This window comes from Callorhinus ursinus, unplaced genomic scaffold, assembly GCF_003265705.2.
Source record: "Callorhinus ursinus isolate GAN/ISIS: 27379988/994484 unplaced genomic scaffold, GSC_fseal_2.0 scaffold10, whole genome shotgun sequence".
NCBI classification, from domain to species: domain Eukaryota; kingdom Metazoa; phylum Chordata; class Mammalia; order Carnivora; family Otariidae; genus Callorhinus; species Callorhinus ursinus.
The window spans coordinates 61,288,719-61,307,737 of NW_027397072.1; the positions used below are offsets into that span (position 1 = coordinate 61,288,719).

The 19,019-nt window shown below is 46.1% G+C and overlaps 1 protein-coding gene across 9 annotated transcripts in view; it reads left to right on the forward strand.

Moving 5' to 3' along the window:
- Nucleotides 1-2,400: 2,400 nt before the first annotated feature.
- The window catches only part of BCL11A (BCL11 transcription factor A), a 100,725-nt gene continuing 84,106 nt past the window's right edge, over nucleotides 2,401-19,019 (forward strand). For 2 of the 9 annotated variants that reach the window (XM_025868672.2, XM_025868669.2), the window contains exons 1-2: nucleotides 2,401-2,886; nucleotides 9,778-10,107. In XM_025868672.2, coding sequence (XP_025724457.1) covers nucleotides 2,832-2,886; nucleotides 9,778-10,107 — 385 coding nt within the window. In that variant the 5' untranslated portion in view covers nucleotides 2,401-2,831. Of the gene's footprint in view, nucleotides 2,887-5,158; nucleotides 5,209-9,777; nucleotides 10,108-19,019 lie in introns of those variants that run through there. The other 7 variants (XM_073897682.1, XM_025868671.2, XM_025868668.2 and 4 more) reach the window with 7 other exon arrangements.

A 19,019-nucleotide genomic window follows, 5' to 3' on the forward strand; every position in this document is an offset into this window, starting at 1 on the left:
ACGAAGAACAAGAAGGGGAGGAGGAGGAAGGACAAGAAGAAGAGGAAGAAGAAGAAGAAAAAAGACAGTAGTGGGAGATGCCGACCTGCTCTGAAGAACTCATGAAAAAGGGGAAATGGTGTAACGCACACACTACAGAGCTTTACTGCAAGTGACTCTTCCTGCTTCTTAAACAGGATTTGAGTGCCCCCCCCAAACTGGAGAGAAACAATAACAACAAAACACATTTACACAAACCCAGTTCAGCACACATCTCTCCTAATGTTGAGCATCAAAAACCTCTCTTTCTTCCTTAGTGGGGCCCGAAGCTTCGCGGAGCCGGGCAAGCCAGTCATTTTCTAATAGGTTTGAAACTTTACTAAGACAACACGAGAATAAACAGCCGCTTGCCGGCACCGCAGGGAGGTGGGTGTGCGCTTGCAAGCCAGGGGCTTCAGCTTAAAGCAATAAAGCCCCCAGCCGGGTGGGTGAATTTACGGAAACGACGTCCTTTAGACTGAGGAGGGGGAAAGAGAAGACGCGAGGGGTTGTGGAGCCGCTTGGAGGAGAGGGAAGGAAGGCTCCTCGTTCTGCAGACACACACTCACACACGTCCACCTGCAGCTCGGAGTCTCGCGGGCCGCAGCGACCCGCCTCCACCCTGCACCCTCCGCGTCTCCTTTAGACTTGAGTCCGTTTGCCTCCCCCCCCCCCCCCGCCCTTCCTGATTTGGAATCGCAGCGCGGTCTAGGCGGCGGCGGCTGAGGCTACAGGGTGGCGCAGGCAGGCGGGGAGGCTGGGAGGCGGGAGACGCCGGGGGACTTTGCAGACACGTTTCTGAATAAACTTTCCAATCGCAGGGGGTGCTGTTGCTGTACATTTTACGTAAAACTGAAAGTATCCCACGCCAGAGTGAAGCCCGCTTTTTGACAGCGGCAGCACGCGCGCGCGCGCGCGCGGGTGTGTGTGTGTGTGTGTGTGTGTGCGCGCGCGAGCGCGTGTGTGCATTAAAGAGACAGGGGTTTATTTCCAACAGGTCTTTAATTTCCCGGGAACGTCTGTAGAAAGGCCGGAGGGGCCTGCAGGCTCCAGGGTGTGCGCCTTGGCTCTGGGCGTCTGAGCAGCACGGCGTTGACCCAGGGCGGTCACCCCACCACCGTGGTCTCCCCGCCGCTCCTGCGAGCCAGTCGCTCTCTCTCCATTCCCCATTTTCTTTCCCCGGGTAACAGCACAGGCATAGTTGTGCCCTGCCTGTAAGAAACATTTTTCTTTCCATTCCTCTATGCTTTAGCAGTTGCTCTTGAGTGGGAGGGGGTGTGTCCATCCCTGGGACCCGGCCCGAGGACCTCCCGCGGCGCCGGAGCACGTTCCCAGGAACTGGAACTCTCGGGACTACCCCTGCTTTGTCCTCTGGCCCGCGGCCGCTCGGTGAGGTGGACGCCTCGGCGCCTTCCTAGCCCCGGGCCGCGGCGCTCCCCTCTGGGGGCTGGAACGTGCCCCGAGTCTGGCTCCTCATTCTTTATTCCTTGTCCTTTCTATTTTCGACCCTTGGGAGCCTCAAGTCCGTGCTCCCAGTTTCATTCAGACCCAGTCACTTGTCAGGGCGCTCAGATCCCAGCTTTCCCCCGGCCTCGCCCTCGGCTCGGCCTTGGGGGTGCCCTCCAGCCCGGGCCTGCGCCGCCTCTCTCGCCCTTGCGCCCTCTCTCCAGGCTGCCCAGGCACCTAGAGGCCCTGGAGCTGCCTTTCCGGACCCGCAACCCTCCAAACTTGGGCTGGACTCCGTTTTGCTGCGCGCTTCCTCCTGCCTTCCCTCGCCCGCTGCGGAGCTGTAACTTGGAGGCTCAGCTCTCAACTTCGGGTGATTTTTCTTTGCTATCCTCTCCTCAGGCAAAGTTTCCCGAGCGCAGCCCCGAGCTCAGGGCTTTTACTGCAGCCCTGGGCGTCCGCACACGGGGAGCGAGCGCGGCAGCCGCGCGGCGGTGAGGGGAAGTGGGTGTGCGCACAGAGGAGGGTGTCCGGGAGCAACTCTACCTGGCTTCCCTCCGCCCGCGCTTCCCGGGACCCAGGCTGCAGCCTCGCCGTACACTCTTGCCTTTTTTTTTTTTTAAGTAATCTTTCATTTTGGGGTCCGCGTCCGGGGGGGAGCAGGGCGCACGTCTCGCTCCCCCCACCCTGCTCCCCCCCAACCCCGCCGCCCCTTTCTTCTCTCCCGGCCACGCTGCCGCCGCGGCGCTAGCTGCGGCCACTGGTGAGCCCGCGGCCCCAGCGCCCCCTCCCCTCCGCCCGCCCCTCCCCCGGGGGCCGCGTCTGGCGTCTGCGGAGCCCCCCGCCCCGCACCTCCCCCGCCCCGCACTGGCCATTGGCTTGTCCTGGTCTCTTTTTCATGTCCAGCCCCTGATGTGTGTCCATTGGTGTGAGCTTCCCCTTCCCTCCTCCCCTTCTCTCCTGCTCGCCCTGCCCATGTTTTGTGTGTCTCTGTCCATCCAGACTCCTGACGTTCAAGTTCGCAGGGACGTCACGTCCGCACTTGAACTTGCAGCTCAGGGGGGCTTTTGCCATTTTTTTCATCTCTCTCTCTCTCTCTCTCCCTCTATCTCTCTCCTCTCTCTCTCTCTCTCTCCTTTTTTTTTTTTTTTTTTAAAAAAAAAAAAAGCCATGACGGCTCTCCCACAATTCATCTTCCCTGCGCCATCTTTGTATTATTTCTAATTTATTTTGGATGTCAAAAGGCACTGATGAAGATATTTTCTCTGGAGTCTCCTTCTTTCTAACCCGGCTCTCCCGATGTGAACCGAGCCGTCGTCCGCCCGCCGCCGCCGCCGCCGCCGCCGCCGCCCGCCCCGCAGCCCACCATGTCTCGCCGCAAGCAAGGCAAACCCCAGCACTTAAGCAAACGGGAATTCTCGCGTAAGTAACCCAATAATAGTAATAATAATTATTAATAATCACGAGAGCGCGCAGGACGAGAAGTAAGAGCGAGGGGGAGAGAGGGGTGTGTGCATGCATTTTTTAATTTTTTCACGAGATGAACCTCCGAGAGTCGGGGTAAAAGAGCTTAAAGGGAGAAAAACAAACAAACAAACAAAAAACAAACCTCATCCTATCCCGAACCACAGCCGTACGTACACTTTTGGGATAGCACGCACCTTTTAATTTTTATTTAATTTACAAAAATTTGACTCCTCCTCTTTCATGCTTTCCGCTGCTTTATTTCGCTTTTCGAAAAGGAATGCAATGATTTCCCCTTCAATTTTGCAAAATAATGAACAATGCTATGGATGCGAACAACTCTCTTGCAAACCTAGAGGAGGGAGCTGGAGGGGAAAAGGGGGGTTGCTTCCACTCACCGAAGGAAGGAAAACGGGGCGGGAGGAGGGAGCCCAAGCCAAAAAAACAAATCCCTGGGAGAAAAGAGGTGAGACTGGCCCTCGGATAGCAGCGCGCTCACGGTCAAGTGTGCCATCAGGAGGAAAGTAGTCATCTCCACAATAGTGAGAAAGTGGGATTGTGGGAGGGGGCCCCCCGGCGCTCTGGAGTCTGCCGAGTGTGGAGAGGGGCCGCGGCGGCTGGGAGAGCTTGGCGACCGGGAAGGACGGGAGTCTCGGCCGGCGCTGCCGCCTTTTGTTCCGGCCCGAGGTGGGTGTTTGTCCCGCTGCCTTTTGTGCCGGCTCCTCGCGCTTGCCCTTCCGCGCCTCCGCCGCCGAAGTGCAGGAGCAAGGGCCCAGGGCGAGCGGGAGATGGAGGGAGGGCGCTCGGGCCGCAGCCGCCTGGGTTCCCGCTGCCCGCACATCCCAGACAAACCTCAGTGGCGGCGAAAAGACGTGAAAAATAAAATAAAAATAAAAACAAAAATAAAACAAGGCAAGAGGATGTAAAATTTCTTGCCCCCAAACAGAAGCCAAACGCTCAGCCAGCCGTTTTCTGCAACGCTCTCCTCTGACTCCCCCACCCCCCCTTAAAAAATCTCAATCTTTATTAGAGGGGGAAAAATACAATTACCCCCTTCCCCAAAACCCCTTTGATTGCAAACTTAGAGCGCCGGCGGCGTGGAGAGGGAGCGAGGAACTCCCTCCTCTTACTATTTTTTGGAAGATTTTCAAAAAAAGTGGAAGTGGATTTTGATTGGGAAAAATCTCGTGTCTGAATGTTTACAAGCACCGCGTGTGCGGGAGCCTCCTGCCAACAAACAGACAGAGGACCGAGCGCCGCGCGGCAGCCCGGGAGCGGGCGGCGGCGGCGGTCGGGCCTCGCCCGGGCCTCGCCGGGCCTCGCCGCGCCCCCGCCCTGCTCGAGATCGCCCACCCCGCGCCAGCCGTCTGCCCGCCCGCACAGCGGCAGGCCGAGCGGCGACTCCGCGCCAGCCGGGTCCACAGTGCACTCTCGCCCCCAGCACAATGCCTAGACCTTCTCCGAGCCCACCAGACTGCGAAATCGGCTGGGGAGAAACTCAGCTTTGCGAAGCATTTTTATTTTTCAAAGCAATTGAAAAAGCGCGTCTGCCGCCCCCTCCCCCCGCCCCCGGACGTTCTTGTCCACTGCTCCGGACCGCGGGGAGGTCACCACGTGCTTTCCTTGCCCCCCTCCCACTGGGTCTGGCCACTAGCCCCCGCCTCCCGAGCGCTGCCAGACCAGGTGTGGGGGGGTGAGATGGGGGGGGGTGGGAGGTGGGCATAGTAGTATGTGCGAGTGTGTGTTTGGGGAGTGCTGGATCCCGGTACTCCGTGCACCCCACCCTTGAGTTCCTACTCTCTAACCCGGGCCTGTCTTGGTCAGCGGTGAGGGGATGGCGGTGGTCCTTTTGAGTCTTTATGGGGTGGCGGGTGGGTTACTGGGTCCTGGCTAACAGAGTGCGTCTGGAAAAGCGGGCGGTGGGCACTTAGGAAAGTTTGGCAGCCGGGGAAAGAAAGGCGTGAGAGGGCCCACATCCCTTCCCCTCCTCCTTCGTGACCCTTACTTTAATTTCTGATGCAATTTAAAAACACCACCTATACCCAATTTTGTATTTATTAAAGGGTTGGGGGGTGCGCATAGGGAGTTGAATTTTTCACTAGGCCCTGGAACTTGTCACACACTTCGGAAGCTCCCCCGCCCCGGCACGTTGCGGGGCCCTCCCTCTCCCCACCCCCGCGCATCCCTCCCTCGTCGCTCTCCCCCGCCCCCCACTCCCCCGGCCGCGCCGGATGCGGAGCAGACGCGGCGCGCGGCGGTGTGAAGTTACAGCCCGGCCAGGTACCGGCGGGAAGGAAGGGCAGTGTTCGCAGGACTCGGGAAAGCCCGGCCCTTCTTCGGAAGGATGCACTGGGGGCTCAAAGGACCGACTGAGGCGTGCAGTCCGGGCTGCTCCCCTGTCCCCCACCCACCCGCGGGTCCATCTCGGGACCCTCCAGGCTGGGTGGGTTTAGCCGGCCTCTAGCCTTGTCTCAGTGCGGTCTTTGGGTTAAGGGACTAGTATGGAGGGGGTGCGGGGGCCGCTTCTTTCTCATTCTCTGGGTGCGCAGAGGGGGCGGGAGCCATTCCGGTCTTCAAGACCCCCCCCCCCCCCCCAATCCTCCGCTTCTTGGGCTGACTGAGCCATTCGGTCGCTAGGAGGCAGAACAAGATCAAGAAAGCTCAGCGAACTTGAACCTGTACCAGAGCCTCCCCCACTCCCTGCTCTGCGTTTCTCGGCCCGGGAGGGACGAGCTTTGCGAGGGTGGGGGTGGGGGAAACGGACGGTTAGGCAGAATTCCCTTTCTCCCCCCATCACCCCTTATGTCTTTGTTCTTCATTTTGACTTTAAAAATGCTCCTGGCCAGGGCTGCGGAGAAGCGCTCGGGAGCGCGGTGGACAACCGGGTGCGCCGGGCGCTGAGTGGGGTGCAGTTTTCGCTTTCTTTCGGGGCGGGCATTTTTGGTAGGGGGGAAAAGGGGAGTACGCACTTTCAGCTTTCGAGGCAAGGCCAAAGGGCGGTATCCAGCAAGTTTGCATTTAGTCTCCCGGTTCACTTCTTTTACCCCACACCCCCGCGCAAAGGACGGACAACGGCGGCTACGGTGGGCTTGCACGGCGTCTCTGCAGCCCGACCTCTGGCTCCCCCGCCTCCTGCAGCTCTCGCCTCGGAGCCCGAAATCACAACAATAGTAATAGTTATCATCATAATGATGCGGGCTAGCAGCATCATTAATAATGAATAACCGCAGCAGCCACCGCCGCCGCGCTGCGCACACTCGTGCCCGGAATTGCGGGAGAAATGCATTTGCAGAGATTCCCCCAAAGTAAAAAGTGTAAGCCTGGGGACACAGAATGAATTTCGGGGCCCGCGCTTGAGATGTGTGTGTGTGGTGATACCGATACTGCACCAGGTTAACCAGCCGAGTTTTCCAAGCCTCACTTCCCATTTCTCCAACTGGCGGGGCCAGGGAACGGTGGTCACCCTGAGGCCGGGCTGGACGGCGGTGGAGGCGGCAGTAGGGGCCCCTGGCTGCCCGTCGCCTCCCGGCCTGGCCCGGGCCCCACGGCCCGGCAGCCGCCGCTGCACGTGTTTGCAGCCAGCGCGGCCGGAGGCTGCAGCCAGCAAGCTGCTTGCTTTGTGCCTCAGAGTCCCGGCGCCCAACTTCACTTTCGGCAAAGCCCGCCCCCGCTGGGCCCCCTGTCCCGGGCCTGTCGCCCTAGCCTTCGCTTTTGTTTCTTTGCTTTTCCTCTCCGCATTTCAGACTTGGTGTGCTTCCTTACCCTGTTAAGACAATCAAAAGGAAGGACTTGGAAAGCAAACTTGAAGGCATAGCTCCTTTTCCCCTCCCCCTTCCCCAGCAGCCCTCGTTTCCCTCGCTCCTTCCCTACATTTCTTCTAAAGCTTTTTTTTTTTTCTTTAAATTTATTCCTTTGCAACTGCAGAGAGGAAGGAGATCTCAGTCAGCCGCTGGGGCATTGAGACGTTCCAGTCTGTTTTGCTGTTTCAACGCAGAAGCATTTTATTTCCTATTTCTTTCTCCTCTTGTAGAGAATTCGCGGCTAATTATTATGATTATTTGCCCACTCCCTTCCACTTCAATCCTGGACTCCCCGCTTTGTAGCGGGAGGTTTAGGCCAGAGCTTAGAAAGGATGGTATTGTGGGGGCGAAAGAGGATGGAGTTGAATTGAGGGAGGGGGTAAAATGGCTGAGGTTAGGAATGTTTTTAGGGAAAGAGGAATTTGCATTAAAATACAGAGAAATTATCAGATGCCCAGAAAGGAAATGTTGATTACCACTGAGAAAAGATGTCAATGCAAATCAGTAGACTACACCAAGAGAATGGTATTTTCATATTTTCTTTGTGCCTCACTTCGTCTTATTTTTAATAATATAGCAGCAATAATAAGAACACGTTTTGATATTTCTCTGAACATTACTAGCCAAATGTTTTGCAAGAAGCCCGATGTTAGACGTATTTCATACATTAGGATATAATTCTTGTTAATTAGCAATAATTTACGTTAAGAGCATAGAAAATGTTGAGGTTACAGGTTTTATATCTGTACATTTGATCATCTTGTTATTTTCAAGAACTTTGCCTCCTATAAAATTAATTAGGTGAAATGTGGAGGTGTAATCAGCAACCTCTGAATTACCACTTCATTTCCTGGTTTTGATTGTAAATCAGTTCAGTCACTACATTTAGAAGACTTTAACCAAGTCTGTTTGCACCGCATTACCTTTAACTATTTGATACCTAGGAGAATGTTTCCTTTTGTTCCTAAATAATATTTCCATATTCAGAAATATGTCAGGCCTTGGGGATAAAAAAAAAAAAAGAATCTTAATGGTGGAGTTTAAAAAAATGTTTTTTTTTTTTTGGAAAGGTTCTACGTAGTACTAACTTTAATAAAGCAAAGAGTCTTTCTTTAATCTCTGAACCTCAGAACTTGTAGTTAATGCTGAACAACAACAAAAAGCCACATTTGTCAATGTGTCCTTAAAAATCCTTAATTCAAATATCAGTGATCTTGGGGATGACTTCCCTATTCAGTTCCTCACTTGGTCAAAATGAAAGCAAATGTAGGAGAAAAATGACATAGAGGCATAATGCAAAAGCACTTCCGTTTATCTCCTTTTATTTAAAAAGCGTGCATGTGTATTCTGTATTTGTCTTTTGGTCAGTATGTTGGGCAAAGAAACATAAGTGCTTACCTTGCTGCCTTTATTAGTGGGAATATAACCTTCATATTCCTGTGGTGACCTTATGTTAAATTAGGAGGAGTACCAGAGGCTAGAAATTATGACATGTCCTACTTGAGCACAGGTGCAGCTAGGCAGGGCTCTCTCAATATTATTTCACCCAGCACATCTGGGAGTTACTCCAGATCTTCCCCCTCAATATTCAGCCTGGGTAGGGTTGAAATAAATTTAACCTGAGTTCACTGGATTTTTGCACTTTATCAAAATCGGTTCCAATATTCTACACTCAAATTAAAATCTATTTTTTGATTCTCTGTGGCTTTAAGTTCATTAAATGTGAAATTGGCAGCTTGCTAAAGAAGGTCAGACTGATTAACTGTTTAAGACTTGTACATTTTCTGCTTCAGTTTTATTAACTGGCAGCATCCTGGATGTGTTTTGTATTTTGTGATTTTTTTTGATAGAGTAAGCATACGGTTTCAGAAGCAGAGACTTAACCAACTCTCTTTTCCCCTTTGGAAGGTTAAAAAATGATAGAAGCTGTTCAAATGAGATGCTGGAGTATTTTGGTGCAAAGTTAAAAAAAAAAAGGAAACAGGAATGAAAGACATATCTACCTTGTTATACCATCCACTGGTGATTATGTGTGTAGAAATAGTCCCATAATGAAGCGTTTTGGAGCTCATTCAGAAAATTAGTCAACTTTGACAACATTAGGCGAAGTATTTCAAGTCTAAAGAAAGGACTTCTCAGCCTTGTTCTGAAATGTGGCGTTTGCTTGACCATTCTGATTTTTATGTGATGGAGGCCACCAAGTGCAAACATGTTTAGAATATTTTAGGCATTCCTTTCTTCAGAATGAAAAAATGACTAATTGGCTTATTTTCTTAAGTACTCAAAAGTATCCCATTTAGCTAATGTGTCTGAGAAGAATTGTCAGTGAATTTGGTATTTCTTTGATTTTGTGGCACTGCTGAGAGTGAGATCAGAAAGGTTTTTGGCAGTATGAATTATGCTGCGTTATGATTATTATTTAGATCCGTTTCACAGGTGAATGCAGTCGTTTTCTTATTATGACGGTGTAAATGTGGCACATTTTCTGTGTGATATAGTAGCTTTCTAATTTATGAAGCTATGTCTCTGTATACTTAGGAGTATATACATTCACACACAAAGGGTGTGTGTGTTTATTCACCTCTCTTTTATTCTTTGGCACAATGGACAACTTAGTCTATAGGAAAAAAGAAACAAATTTGGTTTCAGTACATGTTTTTACCAGTTTGGGGGGTAGTTATTATTTAAGCTTTCTTTATATTCCCTGCGTGAGGATTTATTTAACAGTCAACATTGTTTCTAAACTCGCAAACCAAACACAGTTTATAGTGTGTGTGTGTGTGTGTGTGTGTGTGTTCTCAGGAGTTAGGCAAGTCAGAGAGTTTTCTTTAAATATATGATGATTTGCCTCATTGATAAATTTGCTTTCTTGTTGATCATCTTCACATCCTTACATGTTTTAGGTGCTCATGTTTTCTGGGTATTATATGAAGGAGCCTAGAAACACTTTATATAATGTGGTGGGATGGGATGGGGTTGAGAATGTATTTCCCCCTTTTCTCTCTTCTCTGGCGCTCTAATAATTGTGCTTTTGTTTCTCCAACCACAGCCGAACCTCTTGAAGCCATTCTTACAGATGATGAACCAGACCACGGCCCTTTGGGAGCTCCAGAAGGGGACCATGACCTCCTCACGTGTGGGCAGTGCCAGATGAACTTCCCATTGGGGGACATTCTTATTTTTATCGAGCACAAACGGAAACAATGCAATGGCAGCCTCTGCTTAGAAAAAGCTGTGGATAAGCCACCTTCCCCTTCACCAATCGAGATGAAAAAAGCATCCAATCCCGTGGAGGTTGGCATCCAGGTCACGCCAGAGGATGACGATTGTTTATCAACGTCATCTAGAGGAATTTGCCCCAAACAGGAACACATAGCAGGTAAATGAGAAGCAAGGAGAAAAGCTGTTTGCATGTTTTCTTTTCATTTTCAGAGGTGCTGTAGCCAAGCACTAAGGAGTGGTGAAGTGCTTTCTGTATTTCTCCATGTGACTGTCCCTGACAGCCCTGTAATGTTTAAAATAATCATTCCTATTGCTTACATCCAGAACACAAAAAAATAAATATTTTCCACTTCACTGAGTCAGATGTAGGGTGGTACACACCTGATGCCCTCTCTCTGGATCTACTGATACTGAATTTCTTTTCTTTTTTTTCTCACCTTCTTATTTTTAAGCGTTGAACCTTACTCTACGTGGCCCAGTTTCCACCGTCCATTTCCAGTCATGGTGACAAGTCAGAGGCAAAAGTGGCCATACAGGCATTTGGTGGTTCGGCCGATGACCTCTTTGAGTCTGAATACCTGGTCAGACCTCCCTAGGGTTACAGTTAGTTCTCAAGGCTTCCATGAAGTGGGGTGGGCTGGCAGGATGTTTTGGAGTGGCTAGAAAGAGTTAACTGAGCTTCAGGGCTAGCCTTGGATCCATATTGGCTGTCAGCCCGTATGGGGCTGTAATTAAACACAGCCCCGTGGTGGGATGACACTGTGACCTTGACTTTAAGATGCCATTTTCGACTGGCCAGGCCAGAGTAGAGAGGGCAGTTGCTGAAGCGCACAGACATGCTTACTCGAAAAGTTTAAGGGCATGTTGGAAATTTCAAAAGGTTGGTTTGACAGGAACGGCTGCTCCCTGCAGCCTGCCTCCTCAGCTAAATGATAAATGCTTCTCTGTGCTCCCTCTTGTCTCTGATGTGGTTTTGACAGATGTATCTTGATTTTGTTTGTGGTTTACACAACCACATGTCACCCTTACAAATGTCCAGTCCAGACTTCCCCTGTTTCTGCTATAACACAACGTAAAAATTCTATTGGAAAAACACATACCCATATTCAACAGCTCTCCTTCTTTCGGTTAATTTTAGCAGAGAGGTAGCTAGGTGTGTGGGTTTCTCAGCAGCTCACGGGGAAAAGGAATTAGCTGGCTAACAGAGGGACTTAAATCCCTACTCTAAGCGATAAACAGCAGCCCTATATAGTGACCCTTAAAATGTGTTTTTGTGAAACAACAGTGACTTAGCACACAAGACAGAGTGAGTGCAGAGTCTGTGGTGACAAAAATACCAAGGCTGTTGGTGGACCCCTTTCTTCTGTTTCCCCCTGCCCCCTTCCCTAAAAGGCAGAAGGTTTGTTCAGTTTTAGGAAAGAGTGCATATAATCAATTGATTCACTGAAACTTGTCTTTCTGACCTAGTTTGACCATAGAGTTGAACTGTAGTAGGTCAGTGGTCCAGAGGGGATTAAATGTCGTATTATTTCTCCTTTTCCCCTCTGGAATTTGATCATTAAAATGAAACGTGGCATTTTCTTTCTTTCTTTCTTCTTCTTTTTTATTTTAATGTTTCCTGCAATAACACTCAGATACTTTTCATTTAGTGAAACGAGAAATCTGTACCAGAGGAGCTGCATTTACAAAATATTTTTCTAGACTCCACCACATTTAGCTTAAGTGACATGTAGGTTAAGATTTTATACCCTCGCTCCCCCTACCCCCCCAGTAGGATATGGCAATGACCATTTCCATGTGCTGTCTTGTGACTGGAAGGAAAACGTAAGGCATGATTAATGAAGCAAGAGCCGGCAGAAGGGGATTTGTCGACTTCGGAGATCCAAAGCCTTTCTAAATCACCAAATATGGAGTAACACTTGCGTGATGTAACATCATATTTACATATCGAGCTGCTCGTTTAAAAGACAAAACACAGTGTCTGTCAAGCAGGAATTAAAACCACACTTCTTACTGAGGTCCCAAATAGGTTATTCACTCTCAGATTAACCAGCTCCAAAATTCTGTGCTTCTGTACTTAGAAGAGGAATCTAAAAGCTGGGGGGAAGGCACTGTAGTGAAAGCTTTTTACTGTGATAGTTGTGAATCTACGTAAGGAAAGAAGATATTTTCTTTAATTTCTGGTTGTCATAAAGGTTTTTTTTTTTCTTAAAACCTGGTACAATAGCAGAGCCCAGAGAAGCACCCCGCCCTGCCAAAAACAAAAACAAACACAAACACAAAAGAAAGCAAAAGGAAAAGAAAGCAAATTTAAAATATGTTTTAGAGTGCTAATACTAAATAATTTCACTGAGATGAAAAGCAGTGTAAGGTATCTAAGATATTCAATGGGTGCACCAGCGCTGCAACCCAGGTGAGGTAAACCTTTCATGCACAAATAATTACAAAGTCTTGATTCCTTTCATTGTGTTTAATCACCTGTTCCCACCCTGGAATTGGCTGAACATAAATAGCGTGGTCACATCTCAAAGCGAGATGTCAGTAACTAGAATCACGACTTCTCATAATTCACAGTAATGAATTAAGAGTTTCCTATGGTGAAATTAACATTCTACCATTGCACATAAATTAAGATGCCCTGGCCCTCAGGTGCCTCTGAACGGAAGTTCTGGAAGACGGCTGTGCACAACTAGCCCATTTCTCTCCAGCCCACGTCTTCCCAGTTCCAAGTCTGCTTTTCTTTTTATGGTGAGGAAGGAAACAAGAAGAATAATCATTCAGTAGATATTTGAATTGTGTCACAAAAAGAAAGGAGAAGCAATACTCCATATTAGGAGAGAGATCTATTGATGAATCTCTAGAAGAATATGTTTGGCAACCACATAAAAGGTAGTCATTTAAGTGCGCTGTGTAGGATAAGCTTTATTAAAGTGATGTAAGTTGGATTTGAGCTCAGTGTGCTCTGTGCCATTTTATAGGCAGGAAGCAGGAATAAAACAATGACAGATTTTCCTGAGATAAATAAAGCTTAGAATTTGGGGCTTTCAGATAGGAGAATAAAGTAGAGTTCTTTAAATCCTTAGTAAAGTGATATGCATTTTGACTGTACACAGGCTTCTCCAAGATCAGTATTTTTTTTTTTTTTTAGGAAAGGATGGTTTTTACCTGGCGAATAGGTGGGTCTGTGCTCCAGCACTTCACCCATGTACGTCTGTTAACACATTGACGTTAATCAGTTTGGTTTTTCATTTCATTCAAAATTAAAAATATTGCGTGACTGTGATCCATTGAGACCATTGAAATAGTATTCACTTAACTGGAAATGAGCAGGTTATATTGCGTGGGGTCCAGTGCATGTATTTGTGTTTCAGATACTCACCACGAGGTATGAGCAGCCTGTGTGTGACTGGCAGTCAGGGCTTTTAATAGGGGTGTTGTTGTGTTTTCTAGTCTCCTGTTTTATGATGGGGGAAATACTCATCAAAGACTAGTGAATGGGAAACTGCTGTTCACTTATAGAAAAGGCCAAAAATATAATCCCACAGTGTCAGATTTGAGGTTTTGGCTTCTTACACACGAAATCTTCAAATTAGGGTTGGGCTGTCATGAAGTTAGCTTTTTAAGAGAATGGGAGAAAATATGACCAGTGCTATAAAATGTAGTCAAGTCTACTGCCATTGATAAATATTATTTTTTTCTCCTTAAAATTATGAACATAGGCCTTTATATCAGATATTTCAAAATATTTGCTTAGGCAATATACCTCATCACTGGATAAAAATATGTAAGACAGTTACTCTAATGGGAGGGAGAAATACTAATTCAAAACAAATACATCAGCATGTTACTTAAAGGTAAATCAAGTATAACATGCTTTTCAGAATCTAGAAAATCAACTTGCCTTTTCCTTTTGTACTCATTCTAATTCTCTAGCTCAGACTGGATTTGGGATGTATTTGTATACTTCATGGTGTAACTGTAAATGAGACTATAAATTGTAGTATCCTAGTATGACTACTTATTTTTAATTTCTCTTTATTCAAGTGATTGTGAATAAAAACTACTGACTTCTGAAGTGAATTTTTAGCATGGCAGCTGAAAAAGAAAACAACAAACAAAAAAACCCCAATGTACTGGTGAACATTTTACTTACCTTCCGAATCCAGAGAATAGAGAATATTGTTTCCTTATATATATCTAGGATTTTCATTGGGAGCCTGTGTTTGTGAGGCCACTACCCAAAGACTCATGTTCATGAGTTTGGGAGTCCTGTATACAAGCTGTATTTGTAAATAAGACCGAGAAAGGTTGTGAACTGGCAGCTTGGATGTTTTGTCAAAGTACAATGTCAGAGAAACTCTCTCTAAGACAAATTGTAAATAGAACTGTCACAGTGATTGCATGATTGAGCCACAGAAGTGTCTTACAATTGTTGGCATTGTCAGAGGACTTTTGAAAGCTTAATTAAACACAGTGGCCCGCATGGATGCTAAATTTACTTCAGAAAGCCAAAAAGGAAAAAAAATTTTTTTAAATGTGGAAGATCCCAAAGATCCCAAAGTTCTTCAGACACTACCCTTTCAGTGACACAGAAAAGAGGCATTGTGCATTTTCCTACTTGTCTTTTATAAATAATAGTTTTGAGAATAGGGCCACGTGATATGAAGATCATCCTGTGTGTGATGTAGAGATTGTGTTAGTTTTTCTGTCTCCTGCTGTTACAGACAGTTAATGTAAAAATGGCCTTTTATTGGAAACACAAATATGTATTCACTTCAAGAACAGGAGCAGAGGGGGAAAGTTTCCCTCCCATTCTCTGTGTTCATTTTGTGAAAGCTTAAAAAAACAGTGCTGTAATTTCTTAAATCACCCCATTCCTTGTGTTGCAAGTTGTGCCTTTTACTTTAAAGGATCTGAAATCTGTTTTGCACACCTTTCTCTGAGTGAATGTGGCATTTAATTGTGGAGCTGCCCATGGGCTGGAAAATGCAACTGGGTGTAGAAACGTGCAGGCAATGTCAGGACAGCGAAACTTAAGCTCAGGGAAGAGGAGAGTTGGATGCATATTAATGGCACATTTTCGAGTCCTGGAAAATCATTAATTTCACACCATAGCCTCAATGTAGTTTGGCTAATGTGGGAGGACTAAATTGGAGTATATAACAAACGTGCAGATCCTAGGGAAGCATTTTTCAGAATTTCGTGATTTCTTAAGTGAAAGTATTTAAGAAAGAAAAGAATAGATGAATGGTGGCAGTGCACACTAGTCAGTAAGAAAGGAAGAAAAGTTTGGCTTTCCTTTGGGGGAAAACATGAAATCGAACCAAAGTAGCACAGCTAGCGAGATGCACCGAGACTGCGGCATTCAATGTGAATTTAATGTACTTTGGTTGGTCTGTTCACACCCTTTACTGCACAAAGGAATCATTTGACAAAATTTACCCCAAGCCCAAGTCTGTTTTTACATACCATAGTACTAGCTTCATGCAATAAAAAGCACTTAGCATCAAACTGGACCCAGCCTGGCACCTTGCCACTTTTTTAGAAACAGATTTAATCACCAAGGATCTTTAGTACCTTTCTGCTTGTTCAGATTTCATTTGGGTCATAGTTATGTCAGCAGTGTTGTTATTACAAGGATTAAAAAAGAAAAAGATTTTAACTTAGTGCCCATTTTTAAAATTGTCTCAAATCAAGCAGGTTTTTATATTATGTGTCAATTTGGAGGACATTAATAAAGTTCATAAATATGTTCAGACCATGTAATTTAATGGATAATAACCAATACTTTTATTTGTAATGACAGATAGAAAATTGGCCATTGTATCCCTCCGTCCTCTGTTCTTTCCTCCTACCCAGGTAAATAAGCATCCTTAAACTGCTTCTCCCCTTTACTTCCAGGGTATAGAGGCTCTGGCCAATATCAGTAAATTTACCTTTGTAATTTGCCATGTAGTTTTTACAACAATGACCTAATTAATTTGAGCACGAACCATATTATTGCTACTAGAGTCATTTTCTGTCACAAACTTAATTTCCAGGAAATGTAACCTGACGAATAAGAATGCTTTAGCTCTCCACATGTGCTCCTAGAGACCAAAGGCAAATTTAAAATAATAATAATAATAAAAAAATGCCAGCGTTATTAAAGCCAGTATGCTTGATGCCAAACTCAATTTGAAGCCAGTAAACATAAGACTGTATTTCTAATCAGTTTTAGAATGTAACGTATTCCATATTGGGTTCACTGGAATCTGTCTCTCTGCTTTTTACTGGCCAGCTGCACTCCCTATGCATTTTTAAAACATTTCAGCAAAGGCTTTTGCTGTTCTTAGCAGGGTTAGTAACTTGGGGTCTATTTCTGAGCTCATTCGTCATTCTGCGATGGCATTGAGTTAGGTTGGCAAGGGAAGGATTTGAAGCATGGGGGGTGGTGAGGTCACTTCTGACCCCAGCAGGGAATAGGTGAGCTTCATTTGCCTTTACAATAGGCGCACAGTTACTGCACCTTGGAGGAGCACTCAGGTGCTGCTCAGATGGGCGCATGTAAATGCCCTGTCAGATGCGGAGCCGGAATATTAATGCTCCTTCCACCACCGCACCATAATAAAGCTGTACACAGCAAGCTTAATATGCAGCTAGTCTGGGGAATTGTGTAAACTTAGATAGCCCAGTGTGAAAGACAGCAATGTAAAAATGCTCGATATGCTACAGTTTCCATTCTTGTTCTCCTTTGATCTATAGCAAAATGAAAACATCATCTTTTCCTCCTGTTGGAGTTGTCTCCCCAACTCTGCCACCTCCCAATCCACCACCAGAATTTTTTGCATGTGTGGTATGGAGAAGTGCGACATAATTTGTTTCATATGGTTAATTACAGGAGTTTGAATATTTAAAATTTTAAATAGCCGCAGTTCCAGCTTTTCCTGTTAAAAGTATGTGATTTGAACAAAGGGAATACAGTGTAAATATTTGTGGTGATTTGCAACACCCCTCTCTCCCCATTAAACACATACACACACACGCGTGCGTGCGCACACAGACATTCAGTTTAGATCTAGTGCTGACTTAAAAGACTTCTGTACCTTCATTTATACTTTTTTTTTAACCAACTCTCAGTTGGAACTCCATTAAAACATTTCGCCATTATTTTTGAGTCCACTGTTGCTTGAGGTTTTTAAAGAGGATTTTTATAACGTGTTCATTTAACAGAATCAACAGCTGTCAGAACCAGTTGTGGTAAATCCACAAAACGTACAAAAGAAAATACACACGTTTCCTGAAACAAAACACTTGGAAAAATAAGCTGCCAAGAACTGGCGAATGAGAAGTTTGCAGACAGGGAACCGGAGTGTTTCATCTCTGGGTTCACCCTGGAGACTGATGTGAGCGGATCTGATGCAATGCCCCTGGAAGGCTTACCTGACCAGGTGGCTGCGCTGGGGTGGTGCTCCCCATGCACGAAGGCTGGCTGGGGCTCCAACTTGCTCTTTCTGCCCTCCTTTTTTTCCTTTTTGATCTCTCTACAGAGATAAAATACCAAGTTTGTAGAGTGCTAAGCAACAAATTCTATCCACTAAAGGTGAGATGATCAGATTTAAACTTCCTGTAAAAGAGGTGAGAAGGCACCCAGCACACCCTTTTCCAGATAGAGTTGGCTGTGTGTTATGCCGAATGGAATCGGCCCCGCCAGGGAATTCCCAGTGGGAGCGTGGAGCAGGCCTGCTGATGAAGGGGATACCTGGGGACCTTGGGTCACTCACAATGCGTTTCTGTTTGTATCTTCACTCTTGTGAGCATTGGCGATGAACAATTACACCTACAATTTGATCTGAGTTTTAGATACAGGTGAGTCCACTGATTAAAAACTCCCATTAAAATGAAGAATGGAATTATTGTGAAGCCTTCGAAGGTGCTTTTGCAAAAAGAACACAGGTGCTGTTGTGTCCCCCGCCCTCTGGTTTCTGTTTTCTTTTTGAATTTTCTACAAAACACAAGGAAGCCTCATGCTAAGCATCAGGGCACTTAAATTCATATTCATCAGTTGTTCATTTTCTTGATATGTAATGATGCATAAAAAAACTGCAAAAAACATCACATCTGTTAATTTTTAGAGAAAGAAGGTGTAGCTTGGATTCTTACCTTAGTTGGAGCACAAGGCCCTACATGCCATGTTTGATCTTTTTACGTTTTTTAAATATGGAGTTTCTCTTTGGGCCAAACAACAACAAAAAAAACCCCAAAACAAAACTCTGAAGCATTTCCCTTTACTGACTCAGGGGATACCACGATTTCATGATTGGTTTACATTTATGGGGCAGCTCACAATGAACCATTTACGGCTCCTTTTAGCCCCCTTCTCCACAAGTCTTTGAGTTCTCAGTTAAAACAGTACATTAACCAATGTTAAATTTTAAAACTCATGAGTTTCTCCTACTCCGTCCTATCCTAAGATTAAAAAAAAAAACAACACAACTATTCTTTTACATTTAAAAGTGAACATTGGCTACTGAAGAATGAGTTAAAGGCTGCGAAAATTTTTAATAATAAATCGTAACCTTCTCATGTTATGTTTTTGTTATGTTAAGGGGAAAAAATCAATAAGGAAAAATTTAATTCTGATAAAGATACTCTTGGATCTTTGAAAACAACTGCTGTCCTTTTAACTAAAACATTTGAGCAGCTTCAAAGACTATGTATTTCTTCTGATCTTGGAACTGTGTGACTGGTAGCAAGAAAGAAAAAAAAATCTTATTCTACATACAAGTGGATTGCTTAACAAGTCTGCACAGACACGTACTTGTTTGTACAATAGAGATAAAAATTCCTGTATAAAAATAATTCAGCTGCTGACAGCAGGCATTGTTGTTGGACCTGTCTTTTGTGCTTGTCCCAGCTCTGGGCCCCCTCTCCCCCCTATCTGCTTGGGACAGCTTGCTGCCTGCAGACTCCTGACCAGAAGTTAATTGCTATATATTAAATGTATAGGTATTGTATCTAAAGAGGAACATCTCAAGCCTTCCTGTATGCATTCCACTCTCCCTTCTGATGTGATTGCGGCGCTGCCAG